The 15,692-nt window shown below is 40.3% G+C and overlaps 1 protein-coding gene across 3 annotated transcripts in view; it reads left to right on the forward strand.

The window, feature by feature from the left end:
- Positions 1 to 6,438: 6,438 nt before the first annotated feature.
- The window catches only part of UHRF1BP1L (UHRF1 binding protein 1 like), a 105,784-nt gene continuing 96,530 nt past the window's right edge, over positions 6,439 to 15,692 (forward strand). For all 3 annotated transcript variants that reach the window (XR_006608036.1, XM_004742950.3, XM_004742949.3), the window contains exon 1: positions 6,439 to 6,750. Coding sequence is in view for 1 of the 3 variants with exons in the window: in XM_004742949.3 (XP_004743006.1) it covers positions 6,707 to 6,750 (44 nt within the window). In the remaining 2 variants the exon portion in view is untranslated. The remainder of the gene's footprint in view (positions 6,751 to 15,692) is intronic.

Here is a 15,692-nt window from a genome sequence, read left to right on the forward strand (position 1 = left end):
CTAAAAGGATCTCTTGACATCTCACATCTTGACATCTGTTCTCGCTCTTAAAATTAAGTGCTCCTATGTGTTGTTGTAATGCCCCCGGCTAACTCCTCTATATAATAACGAATAAGAGAATGAATTTTGTATTACCATCCAGATTCCATCTCAAAATGGCTGTGATGAAGATAATAATGGTTGACACAAGTGCTTAATACCTGCGAGTAAACTTTCTAAGATGTTTATACATATATTAACTAACTTAATCTTTACATTTATGAACTATTATTGAAATCAAAGAGATAGTGATTAATAGTGCAGTCTCTTCATTCAAACTTCTGGGCCAAATGCTGGCTCTTACTAGATGCTGTAGACGGGCTAATCCCTCTATGCTTTAGTTTCCTCGTCTGCAAAATAGAGTAATATTAATAACATTCCCATGCAGAATTGTTTTATGAAGAGTAAATGATAAAAGTCAAGTATCTGGTAGTAGTAATCATTATCATCATCATTTTCATCTTTTTATCATGCAATCATTCTCCCTTTCTTTTTTTTTAAGATTTTATTTAAGTAATCTTTACTCCCAAGGTGAGGCTGGAGCTCACAACCGCAAGATGGAGAGTCCCATGTTCCACCAACTGAACCAGCCAGGCTCCCACATATAATCAGACTCTTAACTTGCATAAACAGCAAACTCCTTGAAGTCAGGCACTCTGTTCCATTGGTGTCTATATCCTTTGTATTAAAAAGTCATTAAATGTTCAAAGTTAATTATGTCCAATTTTAGTCATTGCATTTTCTCTAATTTATTTTTAAATGTATAAAATCTCTTACTATGAGCATGTTTTATAAAACTTAGCTCATAGAACTGCCACCATTTCTGTTCGTCTCTCATCTTTTAAAATGTGTTACTTTCTGGTTATCAGCCCTTTGTCATTTAAGCTTCTCTTTTTGCTTTCCTCAACATTTACACGCTCCTTGATCAAGACAACTTTTTGCTCTTGGTTTCAGTTGACATTAAACAATGATAAAACCTAAAGCAGAATTTCCACACCCAAGTGTAATCTGAATATTTTCAGCCAGATATCCTAAGATAACTTCAATAGCAACAAATCTAAAACTGAATTTTTTCTCCAAAATTGTTTGTTTCACCTAATTACTTATCTATATTAATGGTGTATCCCAAGTCCCAAGCTAAATACCTCAACTACTTTCAACCCCAATCCCTGACTTACTCTCTGGAATCTGCCCTTGGCCTTTCCTCTCTACACATTGCCTTATCTCTCACCTGAAACATCTCAATGCCCTTTCTGCCTCTGTTCTCTTCTCATTCTTATCTGTCTTCTTTATTGCTAGCACAATTATCAGCAAGTATTTTTCTAAATAAGAAATAATGTCCATATATTTGCAATCTTACATCTTACAGTGTGTGCTGATAAATGTTCAGCAACTAGATCTATGGTGGGGTTGAGCCCTGATTTGTATGGTTTACCACTTTCTGTGTTATAAATACTGTCACAATGGCTGATTTCCAGCTATCCTGAAGTTACTAAACTCTGAATGCTGATCTGGTAATAGATCCACGTAATTGGTTCTCATGAGCCAGTATGAGCCAGCTTTCAGCACAAGACTATTCAGTAAAAATTCTCAATCTAGTCACTTTCACACCATGTACTCTTTCCTAACAGATTTTAGCACAAGTCATCTAAAGCATGTATTACTTTTGTTAAAATACAATTCAGTTGAGTAAATTTGAAGATTTAATTGGTTTTCCTTAAAGAATTATGACTTTTCTGAAGACTCATAAACCAGTCATTTTCTAATCTAGCAACTAGACGGGAACTCCAAGGAGAGGTGTTGTACAAAAATGGAAGGTCTTTATAAGAAGAAGGGTGGCACAAGAAGTTATTTGCAAAGGAAAAGAAAGGATATTTTCAGACAAGATCAGTTTTGAAGGGGAAGGGCATGAAGTCGTATTAGTGGATTACCTCATGTTCCTTTTGGGGGAATGGAGAGGGCTCTTGTGACAGATTATTTCATTGGTGCTGAGAGAAAACTCCTAAGGGGTTTTCTGAGGGAGGTTGAAACTTTAATTAGGTTAGTTATTAAGTATCAGCTTTGTGACATGACCTAGCATAAATGACTTCACTTGGGCCTGATGGGTTTTTTTTCCTAACACTTTTCATATACATGTATATTTTAGCAATGTGTAATTGTCATGTGAAACTGGGTTTGTCTCTTCATAGGTGTTGAGCCGAAAGACACAATTAAGCTAAAAAATAGGAAAAGGAAACATTTCACTTACAACAAGTGAAGGCGAACACCAGGAATCTTTCCCAAAGCAGAGTCTCTGAACAAAATTGGGGAATTTATAAGCTAAAGGTATAAGTATATCCATGAATGGGTTTTTGAATGTGGAATATTGCATGGAATTGGAGCAAAAGTTATTTTAAGGTTATAAACATTTATTTTAAGATTTCCATGTCAAAATGGGAAGGGCAGCAGGGGTCAGCATCATCAATTCTCTGGCTCTAGTTGGTCTGTGTCCAGGTGCTCAAAGGAGCTTAGATTGTGTAAAGATAACTCAAGTGTATGGATCAAGTCAATCTTCACTTTTCCAATTTTTTTTAATTTTAATTTTTTTTTAAGAAAGCATGTGCAGGAAGGAGTAGAGGGAGAGGGAGAGAATCTCGAGCAGAATCCCTGCTGAGAATAGAGACTGAAGCAGGGCTTTATCTCAGTGTCTTGAGATTATGACCTAAGACAAAATTAGGAGTCGGACATTTAATTGACTGAGCCACCCAGGTGTTCCTGGTTTTTTATTTTTTAATATTTATTTATTTGAGAGAAAGAGAGAATCAGTCTTTACTTTTGAATATGATTAGGCTGTCTCCTAGACTAATCGTGGCTATTTGTTCTCACATTGTTTCATAAGATGACTGGAGGCCTAAAATGATCTTCCTTCCTTCCTTCCTGTCTGCCTTCCTTCCTTCCTTCTTTCCTTATGTGTGGATGTCATTTCGGGGCTTGAATTCAAGACCCTGAGATCAAGACCTGAGCTGAGATCACGAGTCAGACGCTTAACTGACTGAGCCACCCAGGTGCCCCCTAAAATGACTTTTCCTATGTGAAGGATGTTGTCTTTTTCCAGGGACACTTAACTCCTTCTTCTATAATTTTTAAAAGAATTAAAAATAGGACTTTGCTGTAAGTACATAATAAACATGCAGCAGATTATTTAAGTTATATTAATGAGTGAACTTGCTCTATATCCTATTTTGTTGGCTTTTGCATTAATTTGAGTTGGTAAATCTTTGGTGTACATTGATTATATATCTGTATGACAGTCATGTTTTTAACTTTTTGGAAATTATACTTTGATAAATAGCAATTAATAAAAATGTAAAGGGGCACCTGGTTGGCTTAGTTGGTTAAGAAACTGACTTTGGCTCAGGTCATGATCTCAGGGTCCTGGGACTGAGCCCTGTGTCAGGCTTCCTGCTCAACTGGGAGTCTACTTGGCCCTCTCTCTTTACCCCCCATGCTCTCTCTCTCAAATAAGTAAATAAAATCTTTTTAAAAATATAAATCAATTGGGTGCCTGGGTGGCTCAGTAGGTTAAGCCTCTGCCTTCGGCTCAGGTCATGATTTCAGGGTTCTGGGATCGAGTCCCACATCAGGCTCTCTGCTCAGCAGGGAGCCTACTTCCCCCTCTCTCTCTGCCTGCCTTGCTGTCTACTTGTGTTCTCTCCCTCTCTCTGTCAAATAAATAAATAAAATCTTTAATATATATATATAAAAATTAATTTAAACACTGATTTTATAGTGGCTTTGACATACGTTCCCTTAAGCCAGGGAGAGAAAAATTGAAAGTGTATTTTCTCGGGGTGCCTGGGTGGCTCAGTGGGTAAGGCTCTGCCTTCAGCTCAGGTCATGATCCCAGGGTCTTGGGATCGTGCCCTGCATCGGGCTCTCTGCTCAGTGGGGAGCCTGATTTTCTCTCTCTCTCTCTGCCTGTCTCTTTGCCTACTTGTGATCTCACGGTCAAATAAATAAATAAATAAATAATTTTTAAAAAAGGAAAATATATTTTCTCAATAAAAAGATATTTGTAAACACCAATAAAAACTCTGTAAAAACCACAGACTCAGCTTAGAGTGAGTTGCCCGCAGGAAACCAAGACTTAATTGCAGTTTCAACCTCCCTAGGTGTGGAATTTCAAGCCATTGAGCCTAGAATTTTCTGGTCTGCACCAATGAGGTGATCTATCACATGGTCCCTCCTCATCCCAGGCCACATCTCCCTCCCCACAAGGAAGATAATCCACCTAATAGGACTCCTGGCCTTTCCCTCTTAAAGGAAAGTAACCTTTTCCTTTGCCCAAAACAATCCTTTCTCTCTCTTTCTTTTTTAGCTAATAACTTCCTGTAAATTCCTTCCTATAAATACTTGACGTTTTTGTACAATTCCTATCTTGGAAGCTCCCCTGTACTTGCTATGTGGGATGATCCCCAATTCATGAATTGCTTAAAGCCAATTAAATTCTCAGATTTGTTCAGTTGAATTTTTCTTTTAAACTACACTACAGGGGTGCCTGGGTGGCTCAGTGGGTTAAGCCTCTGCTTTCAGCTCAGGTCATGATCTCAGGGTCCTGGCATCTAGCCCCGCATCAAGCTCTCTGCTCAGTGGGAAGCCTGCTTCTCCCTCTCTCTCTGCCTGCCTCTCTGCCTACTTGTGACCTCGCTCTCTCTAATAAATAAATAAAATCTTAAAAAAAAAATAAACTACACTACAGCTATAATTATTGTTATGAGATTCTTTAATACTTACTACTACTTTGAAAAGGAATCCGTATTTTGTTCTAGCCACAACATCAGGCAGCTGACATTTATAAGCCATGAACTTTGCCAATTCCACCTGCCCTGAAACATCTTCTTCTGGATAGTGAATTAGTAATAATAGTTTCCATGCTACTGTGTCTGGCACTCTCTTAGGTACTCTTTTAAGTACTCATAAGTACTTATTTAACCTTCATTAGCTTGGTTAATCCTCACAACAACCATCGTGGAGGCTGAGAGATTCCATACTTTATGATCATATAGCTAAAAACCTGCAGAGCTAGGTATATTCAAATCTTGGACTTCAAGGTCAGTTCTAGTAACATATTAAGCTGATTTAGTCTCATTTTTGAAATAACATCTCCACTGTAAATCTGTCTTTGACTTAAGGTAGAATGAATCACTCCTTTCTTTGTGTTAAATTTGCTTCTGTTTTCAACAATGCTAATGATTATCATAGTATTTATTAAGAGCACTTTGTTGAAAACGTTGTATGCACAAACTCACTGAGACCTCCCAAAATTCTGAGTTATAAACCATTAATATTATCTCCAATAGATGAGGTACCTGAGGCTGACAGATTAAATAACTTGCCCAAGTTTACACAGCTACAAATGGCTGAGGTAGCATACGGCATAGCTCAAGGTCTTGACACTAAGAGTCTACCTTCCTTTCTAGGCTGTTAACTCCTCGACGACAGAACAGGTTCATTTTTGTTTAGGCAGCCCTAGATATTTGAATAGTGCCTAGTTTATAGGGCATGAAGAATGGTGATTGGTCCAAACACTATCAACTTTCCTTTCTACAAAAGAGGCCAAGTTGTTGGACCATATCTGAACTGCCTTCTCTTCCCCCATCCATAACCACATTCTTCCTGATACATCCCTCAGAGGCAGTGTAATTTCTTTTCCTCCCTTAGACATCATTGGGTGATCATTTTCACCTCTGAAATTGTTGGTTTGGAGCTGGGTGAGGTGGAGGTTCATAGCTGTAATACTTCTATTTCAAGAATTTCCTTCCTTTTTATAGAAACTTTCAAGTGAAATTTTACATTTTTATTTCCTTAGCTACAACAACCTAGAGAAGTGGATAAAGAATACAATATTAACCCATTTTATTATTTTCTCCAGGTTAATACAGCTAGAATACAGTACAGCCAGGACTTGAGCTTCGAACCTAATTCCCCAGGTCCTCTTAAGTACACGTTGTCAACTTTCACTTCCTTAGCATTGGAATCACCAGAGGAAACACTGAATCGTAACATGGGGTTGGGAAGCAATTACAGCTTAGAAAAGGAGAAGAAACTGAGGCAAGAATATGAAAAAAGCTGAGTTAGGGAACAAAGCAAGCAGGGCAGTTTGTTCACCAAATTCTGAAAAACGAAAAACAAGTAGAAAGAGCACTCAGTAATGGAGACCGGAACAAGACCAGAGTGGAGAGGGAGGACTATAAAGGACAAGAAGGTTCTGGGGATTGGAAATCAAAGCACACTGTGGCGTCAGGGCGGCGAAGGACACGCGTCCAGTCCGGGACAGGGGTGGCGGGGCCGCACACCTCCCGCGCGGGTCGGAGCCTGCGTTGCCCCGCCCCACGCCGAGTCCGCTCCGCCCCGCCCCGCCCGCCCGCCCGCCCCCAGGTCTCTTAGGTGATGCTGCAGCCAAGATGGCGTCGGCGGCGGCCACGGCGGCCTGAGCGCGATGCTCCCGGTCCTCGCCAGCAGCGGCGGCGGCGGCTGTGGCCTCGGCCGGGGCCTCCGGTCTCTCCCGGGCGTGAGCGCTCAGGCGACTCTCCTCCGGCCGGGTTAGTCCGGACAACGAGGAGGCGGCCACGAAGAGAGGAGGCAGTGAGAATCGCGGAGAGAGAGCGACGCCTCCTGCCGCGGCACCATGGCTGGGCTCATTAAGAAGCAGATCCTGAAGCACCTCTCCAGGTCAGCTAGAGCCTCGGGCGTGGGAGCCCAGTGCGTCTCGGCCCTCGCCCGCCCGGAAGGCCGCTTGCAGCCTTGGGGGGCGGCGGGAACTGGTAGCCGTGCGGGAGGCGACTCTTGAGCTGCCAGGTCTAGCCGGGGGCAGGGGGTCGCGGCCCCGATCTCCCGGCGCCTGCGGCGTACGGCTCTGGCCTCAAGAGTCGGCTCCCTGGACGGGTTCTCCCCCAGCCGGCTCGCGGAGCAGCCTGGAGGGCGACGGGGGGAGGCAGCGCGCTGAGATCGTTCCCCCACGCAGCGTCTGGGGGCGTCTCGGGGACCGGCTTGGGCGGTCCTGCGCCGAGAATGGGGATGGTTTATGTGGCAGGGTGAATCCGAGCTCCGCGCTCGCCTATTTCGGAGCGGAGCGATTCCGTTCGCTAATAACCCAGGGCATCCGCAGCAGTTTGGACTTCGGGCTGAGCTTGTCTTCATGAAATGTTAACCTTGTTATTTTCTGAACTCGCCGTTCCCTCTCTGATGCGTTAGAGGGTGTGCCTGTTTGCACGGTTAGGATTTGTTTTAGGTAAACAGCCAGAGTTTCCCAGCTTTGGCAAGTTCTTTCTGGAGTCGTTTTAGTTCCACATCATTCTGGCAAAAACAGCTTTTTTGCTTTTTAAAATGTGAGATCCATAAATTAAGGTAGTCAACATCTGTGGTGATAAACACAATACTTGTCATTCTTTCCATTTCATAACTCGGTTTTAGTCAGAAACATGACTCAGTAAAGCTGGCAGTTTATTACTTCTGACTTCTCCATATTTGTCTCAAGACACAGGCTAAATGTGGAATCTTGTTTCTAACTTGTTAACAGCGAATTCAAAGCACTTGGTTATGACCCTTTTCTTTGTTATTTCTAAGTTAATGATATTAGGGAAAAACTTGGGTATACTGGTAGGTTTCTATGGTAAAGACAATTCTTGATTCTCCAGATCATTGAGTTCAACAGGTTGTACATTGGGGAACAAAATCAGTATTTCTGTGAATTAGCAAATGTTATCTGAACTTAAACCATGAAGATATAACAGGTTTTTTAAAAAGTAGCAAATTATAGCGGCATTATTATTTTGTTGAAAAGTTTTAATATTGTACAGATGGTCCAATACTGAGTTTTTTTATTTTGGAAAAAGGTTTTTATCTTTTATTTTAAAGATTTTATTTATTTATTTGAATGACAGAGATCACAAGTAGGCAGAAAGGCAGGCAGACAGAGAGAGGGAAGCAGGCTCCCCACTCAGCAGAGAGCCCCATGCAGGGCATGATCCCAAGACCCTGGGATCATGACCCCAGCCAAAGGCAGAGTCTTTAACCCACTGAGCCACCAGGCTTTTATCTTTATTTTTATCTTTTAAATTCTTATTTAGGTAATATCTGACCTCTACCCTTGGTCATATTCAATTCCACGGGAAAATTGAGACCTACAGAAAATGATTTGTCTGTTTTTCTTGCAAGGGTGATGGTACATGGTTAGTTCCATTCAGATGCTTGCAAGGAAAGTTAGTTCAATCAATGAGTGCCTTAGGGTGTTAAATTCTCCTGTAGAACCCCAGTTGAGAAAGACTCCTAAAAATTAATAGCAAAGGTGATAGCTTATTTCACAAAACAGACCACAACTGCTTATTCAGAATTGAGTCCTTAGGAGTACTGTTTTAATCTGTATGATTTCTAATACCTTTATGGTAAGTAGTAATGAGGATTTTTTTTTTTTTTTAAAGAGATGAGGATTTTTGTTTCTGCACCGTGGGCCATTGGTATGCTTTTCTCTTTCTTTCGACTTATAGTTGACACACAATGTGAATGTTAGTTTCAGGTGTACAACATAGTAATTTAACAACTCTATGGGTTATGCTGTGCTCACCACAAGTGTAGCTACCATCTGTCACCATACAATGCTATTACAGTACCATTGACTGAATTCCATATGCCCTGCCTTTCATCCCTGTGACTTAATCATTACATGCTGGAAACCTGTACCTCACTTTTCCCTTCACCCATTTTGCCCACCCCCAACCCTTTACTCTGCCAGCCATGAGTTTGTTCTTTGTATTTATGGATGTTTCTGCTTTTTGTTTGTTTCCTTCTTTAGATTCACATATAAGTGAAATCATACGGTATTTGTCTTTCTCTGTGTGATAATTTCACTTAGCATAAAACCCTTTAGGTCTATCCATGTTGATGCATATGGCAAGATCTCATTCTTTTTTTTTTTTTTTTATGGCTAAGTATAGAGGTGAGTTTTTAAAAACACTTGAATTTTTGGTTATTTCATATTTCCAAACAACTCAGGTGATATAGAAGAGTGTCAAATTCATATTCTTGGTTAAGATATTACTTTTTTTTTTTTTAACTCTTAACTGCTATTGCTGTTATCTCCTAAGAAAAATAGTTCTTTAATAATGTAAAGTATGGGGGCGCCTGGGTGGCTCAGTGGGTTAAAGCCTCTGCCTTCGGCTTAGGTCGTGATCCCAGGGTCCTGGGATCGAGCCCTGCGTCGGGCTCTCTGCTCGGCAGGGAGCCGGCTTCCTCCTCTCTCTCTCTCTGCCTGCCTCTCTGCCTACTTGTGATCTCTGTCTGTCAAATAAATAAATAAAATCTTTAAAAAAAAATAATGTAAAGTATGATAATAGATGAAACAGGGTGGGGGTTGTGATAAGTTACAGTTATTCAAGTAGGGGTGAACTTTTGAAATTACGCGGGTTCAAGCTTGATTTTACAAATGATCCAGTAATAAAGATGTCTCTGTATTGAGATGATTACTATATTGAAGTAATCATCTGGAGGACAGTTGAATATTTTTAACAGGAAATACTTAGAACACATTATGTTGCAATAATAAACATTTCTTATAGCCAGTGGATGCCATTCATGATACCTCAAAGGAGGCCTTGCTGGACCACCCTTCTCATCCTTTTCTGCATATATCTATATCTATATCTATATCTATATCTATATATGCTTGTTCTTTGTCTTCTTCACTAGAATATAAACTATATGATGCCAGGGATTTTGTTTTGAGTCTAGCATAATGTAGGCACTCAACAACTTTTTTTTAATGAATTATTTTTTAATGAACTATTTTTTATGAAAATGAGCTACTTAATGAACTGTTTTGTTTTGTTTTTTAAAAGATTTTATTTATTTGTTTGACAGAGAAAGAGATCACAAGTAGGCAGAGAAAGGGGGAAGCAGACTCCCTGCTGAGCAGAGAGCCCGATGGAGGGCTGGATCCCAGGACCCTGGGATCGTGGCCTGAGCTGAAGGCAGAGGCTTTGACCTACTGAGCCACCCAGGCGCCCCTGAACTGTTTGTTTTTTTTTTTTAAATGAATGTCACCAAAGCATTGACTTTCCCTCATATTTCCTTAACTGAAGTAACACTGTATGCCACCAGTATTATTACAGATACTGGGTACTACCACTTCCCATGGGTTTTAGGAAGGTAACGGAATCATTGAATAAATGAGCCTTTTGTTGTTTTGGAAGGGAAGGACTAGGAAAATAACCCTTTCTCAATGGGGTCTTCCAATAAGGAGTAAGACTTTATAGGAATGAACAGGAGAAAGAATGCTTACTCTAAGCCTTGAGATTGAAGTATGGTGAAATTGTAACATTAAAACCAGTGTTAGGCAGATATAGGGGCTTGAGAAACTGGTATAGTGGAAAAGTATAAAAGAGAAATTCATAAGAGATTAATAGATGCTGTAAGTAAATGCTGAACTATTTGAGAATTGAAAATCTGTATACTTGTTCCCTGCCTAATTGTTTAGTTTGTATCCTAAGCATCTGTTGCATTATTAATAAAAATAGTTTGTGTACTTGGAACTGATCTGAAAATGAAGAAGTTGGGAAGGAGGGAGAGGGAGCAGAGCTGGGCAGATTGGGCAAGGGGGCAGGACTAGAGGGTGAAGAGAGCATGTGTGTGTGTGTGTGTGTGTGTGTGTGTGTGTGTGTGTGGTGGGGGGGGGTGGGGGTTGGACTACTTAAATTTTAGGAGAAGTGAAACAGGAAAAGCCTTTGAAGAGAATTATTCTGATCTTTCATACGATAACCAGCACAGAATATGTTTTGGAGTCTTCATCAGGAGACTTATTTTTTCACAAAGGAACAGAGCGTTCCAAAGAGAAGTTATAACAAATGTAAGAAAGGAAATAAGAAGGAGTTACCTTTCAAGGCCTCATGTTACTGTGGCTTTATACTTCTGTGCTAGAGCAAAGGAGATGAGGAGGAAAACAGAAGCTGGAAGATAGGGTATATTTAAACCAGGACCTGAAAAGGAGTAAGGAAGATTTAGATACAAATGAGCCCTCTTCCCTTCCCGCCATGCTTTCCCTTTGGCTTATATACACTATGCTGACGCGGGCAGGACAGACATTTACCACACCTGGGTGGAGTCTTCATATAGTTTAAAATCCTGGTCTCCAGTCAGAGGTGATTTTGCCCCTTAGGGGGCATTTGGCAATGTCTGGATACATTTCCGATTGTCATGACTTGTAGGGTGGGGATAGAGGCTAGGAATGCTGCTAAACAGGCTGCCTACACAGCACAGTCTGCCACAACAAATAATTAAATTGTCCAAATGCCATTAGTTTTGAGATTGAGAAACTGGTTTGAAGTACACAAGCATGTCAGATGATTGAACTAGGATACCGTGCTCCTTGAGGTTATTTTGTCTGCAAACAAAAAACTCTGTTTAACGTAGTGATAGGGGGGAAATGTAATAGAAAGCTTTTGGGGTGGGTCACCAAGTCTGGGAAAGGGCAGGACCTAACCAGCTCCTGAAACCTCATTGGGCAAGATAATTCTTTGTTGTGAAGTGCTGCTCCTTGTGGGATGTTTAGCAACATGTCTGGTCTCTACCCACTAGATGCCAGTAGCACTCCAGGCATTGCCAAATGTTTCCTGAGAGTAAAATATCTCTTGGTTGAGAACCACTGCTTCCTCCTATCACAACTCCCAATCTGTGGTCTTTCCTGTCAAGTTTGAGATTCCTGGGGGAGAGAACCTGTTTGGCCCAGTTCTACTTACCAACATAGATCAATTAACAATGGCAAAGGGTCATAAAGGAAAGATACGGTCATAGGGAGAACTGTTTTGAGTGTGGCTTGCTGTTCCATTTGGTGTCTTTAATAGTCGCGGAACTAAATTAGATTTCAAAAGGCCTCATATGCTACGTTAAAGAAGTTGAACTTCATCCCAGGAGGTGCCTGCTAATAAAGAATTCCAGGCAGAAGAGGGACATGATCATTAAAGATTCTTGATTTTGGAAATCAGGGTTCAGGAGCTCTTGACTGTGGTGGAAGTACAGTCTACAAAGGACCTCTTATTAATTTAAATAGAAAAGTAATGTATTAAGGATATCATTCCACAAAATTTATGGAAGGCTTGGGGACCATACTTGGAAAGGGATTGGATCCATGTCAGCTCTGATGATCTAGGAGAAACCACTTGACAATCTCAGCAAGATATGTTCCCTAAACTAAGGGGAGGGAACAAATAGAGAGGGTGGCTTGAGAAGATTGTTGAATATTTGGAATATTTGTTAAGTAGATTAGGAATGGTTGAACACTCGCCAGGTCTTGTGACTGAATGGCAAAGTGATAGGGAATTTAGGGTGCCTTGCGGTGTATTCATGGAATAGGTTACACTGTGCAAGAAAGTAAAGGGGGCAACAGCAGCTGATAGTCTGGAAAGAATCTTCAAAGGATTGGAAATTTTATCTGGGTGGGAGAGCAGTTGAGAAAAACAAATGAAAGAACTGGAAGTCTTGGAGGTTTTGTTTAGAAGTATTAAATTTTAAAATTTCAGAGGAGGGTTGGGCCTAATATAGAGCAGGGTATCCATTAAGGCCGTGGAACTTAATTGCTGAAGAGAAGTTAAGGTGGATATAATCTTCTGGAGTGGAGTGAGGAGTGAAGTAAGTAGAGGAAGATGAGATCGAAGAGAAAACTGGGCCAGACCTTGTGAGGCTTTGTAATGACTAAGGTCTATAATCATTTCCGGATTAAACATTCTTTTTTTTTTTTTTTTTTAAAGATTTTTATTTATTTGACAGTCAGATCACAAGTAGGCAGAGAGGTAGGCAGAGAGAGAGAGGAGGAGGAGGCAGGCTCCCTGCTGAGCAGAGAGCCCCAATTCGATTTGAGGCTTGATCCCAGGACCCTGGGATCATGAGGCAGAGGCTTTAACCACTGAGCCACCCAGGCGCCCCCGAATTAAACATTCTTAAAGGGAAGCACAACATGATTTAGACCTTCAGAAATTATTTTTTCAAATGATAATTTTATATGTTTATTGATAGGCTAATTACATCTTTCACTTTTATGTTAAAGCTCAATAAATAATTTTGAGAGTTTTGTTTATCAGGTTCTTGAACCCTGGGCATTGGAGATACAGAGATGGGTAAGACATGGTCTCAGCTCTTGGGAACCTTCAGTGATTCTTACTGTGGCATAGGAAGCATGAGTAGGATCACTAAATGTAACCTATTCTAGAAATAGACTGCCATACGAAGTTTGTGAGATTTGATTTACTTGGACTGGGCAACTGGGAAAAAAATCAAGTTAATTATTACCTTTTGGGACTAGAAATAAATTTACTTTTGTAATTTTGGGAATTTTTAAAAAGTAATTTTTAGTTACTTAAATTGACCATATTCTTTTAAAAATAACCCCCAATACTATTGATTTTGACACTAGATATATAACAGTTATTTATTTAACAGATATTTACTGAGTACTACTTTGTACCATGCACTAGTCCATAGTGCTGTGGCAAGAATCCCTGCCCTCTGGAATTTACACTTTTAATCAAAGGAGGCTGATAGTAAAAAAGTAAAGAACATTATACCAGTTTGTGGTAAGTGCTATTAAAAATATAACACAGAGAAAGGGGATAGGAAGTACAGAGAGGTAAGGGTGGTTTGCAGTTTTAGATTTGGTGATCAAGAAGGCCTAATTGAGAAGGTGATATTTGAAAAGAGATATGAAAGAAGTAGTGGAAGTAAATGCAAAAATCCAGAAGTGGAAGCTTGCTTCTCATTTTTGAAATATATCAAGGCCACCAGCATGAGTGGAGTGAGATGTGAAGTAGGTAGAGGAAGATGCATCAGAGAGAAAAGAGGGCCAGACCTTGTGGGGCCTTGTAATGACTTTAGCTTTTACTCTGAGTGTGATTGGAAACCACTTAAGGCTTTGAGCCAAGGATTACTCTGCAGCCATGTAGGAAATAAATAATAGGAACTCAAGGGCAGAAGCAGGAACCCAATTAAAAGTGTTAACTATCTAGGTGATAAAGGTTTTGGCTTGGACTAGGTTGATGCAGTGGACTTGTTGAGATATAGTCAAGTTCTGTAGTTCAAAGGTAGAACCACAGGATTTGCTGACAGGTAAGGTGTGAATTGAGAGAAAGAACAGTCATGACAAGCAACTGAGAAGGTGGACTTGCTGTTAACTACGTAGAAGACTGCAGGAGAGGCAGGTTTAAGATAGAGAGATAAGGAGTCTGGTTTTGGATGTATTAACTTGGAGATCCCTTTTATTTGTGAACTAATTTAGACTACACATTTTAGTCCTCTGTTCTGTGAAATGAAAGTAAATGCAAAGCAACCTTAAAAGGCCTAAGAAACCATGACTGAAGAAAAACACCCAGTTCAGTTTGATGAGAAATGGTTTTTTAAGGAGACTTATGGACAGAAGTATGTCTTTGCAGGGCTGCAAAGCAGGTAGATCTCCACAACCTTGCCTCTTGTGAAACCTGCTTTTATAGCTCTAGGGGCTGGGTAGTACATGCCAGGAAACTACCAGGGAGGAGCATGTATAAGAATAGGTAAGTATCATAGTTATACCTTCAGAGAGGATCCGAAATGTTATGCCCCAAGGGTGTACTTAGGGGTGCTATTAAATAAAAGGAAAGAATGGGAATGGGGGCTGTATTCAAGAGGTCTCAAGTTGTCATGGTGTTAGTCTGGTTCACATGTCTGGCAGCACCAATGTCAAGTGTTTTGGGTGTGGTTATTCTTTGGTTTATGCAGTACGTAATTACAGTGAAATTGAATTGTGAGATGAGTTTTAAGGGATGGACTTTATAGTGCTGTATTTTTTGCTATTAAGTATGCTATGTAGAAGTATCAAGCATGTGCCCATTTCTGTTACACTGATTTCCAACTAAAACCAGATATTGATTCTTCAGAAGTTAATTTCAGGAGATTGATTTGTAAACTTTAGTTGAAAGGAGACTTGGATGCTTGGTCCATTGGATGTTGTAATATTAACCATTCTAGAATCAGAAGGGATTTTTTCCGATCTCTGAGAAGGAAATTATTAAAACTTTAAGATTAATGACTTACCCAAGGTTTGACAGGTAGTGTTGAGTGGTTAAGTCATTGATCCAGTACTCTTTTATTTTATTTTTTTTAAAGATTTTATTTATTTATTTGACAGAGATCACAAGCAGGCAGAGAGAAAGGAGAAAGCAGGCTCCCCGAGGAGCAGAGAGCCCGATGCGGGGCTTGACCCCAAGACCCTGGGATCATGACCTGAGCTGAAGGCAGAGGCTTTAAACCACTGAGCCACCCAGGCGCCCCCCATACTCTTTTAATATGATTATTCTGTGCTGCCTGCTCAGGCTGTTGTTCTTCCCCAATAGTTTGCTTGCTTTTACTCTATTTTCAGCATTTATTTATTATAAAATTTCAGTCTTACTGCTCTTTTGTGGTATTTCACCATCCTGTTGCAGTATCCCTTAGGAGATTCTTTTATTATTTGGGAATCCTTTGGCTCTGTAGTCCTTTGAAGGTTGGGAAACAGCCTTTTGACTTAGCAGTTCTGTGAAATTGGGAAAGCACAATTTCTCCATTTCTTTATAATTGCAAAATTTTTTTTGCAATATTACGCTTTGCCTTAACAATGAAGT

This window comes from Mustela putorius, unplaced genomic scaffold (genome assembly GCF_011764305.1).
Source record: "Mustela putorius furo isolate JIRA1106 unplaced genomic scaffold, ASM1176430v1.1 tig00000788_pilon_pilon_pilon, whole genome shotgun sequence".
NCBI lineage: Eukaryota > Metazoa > Chordata > Mammalia > Carnivora > Mustelidae > Mustela > Mustela putorius.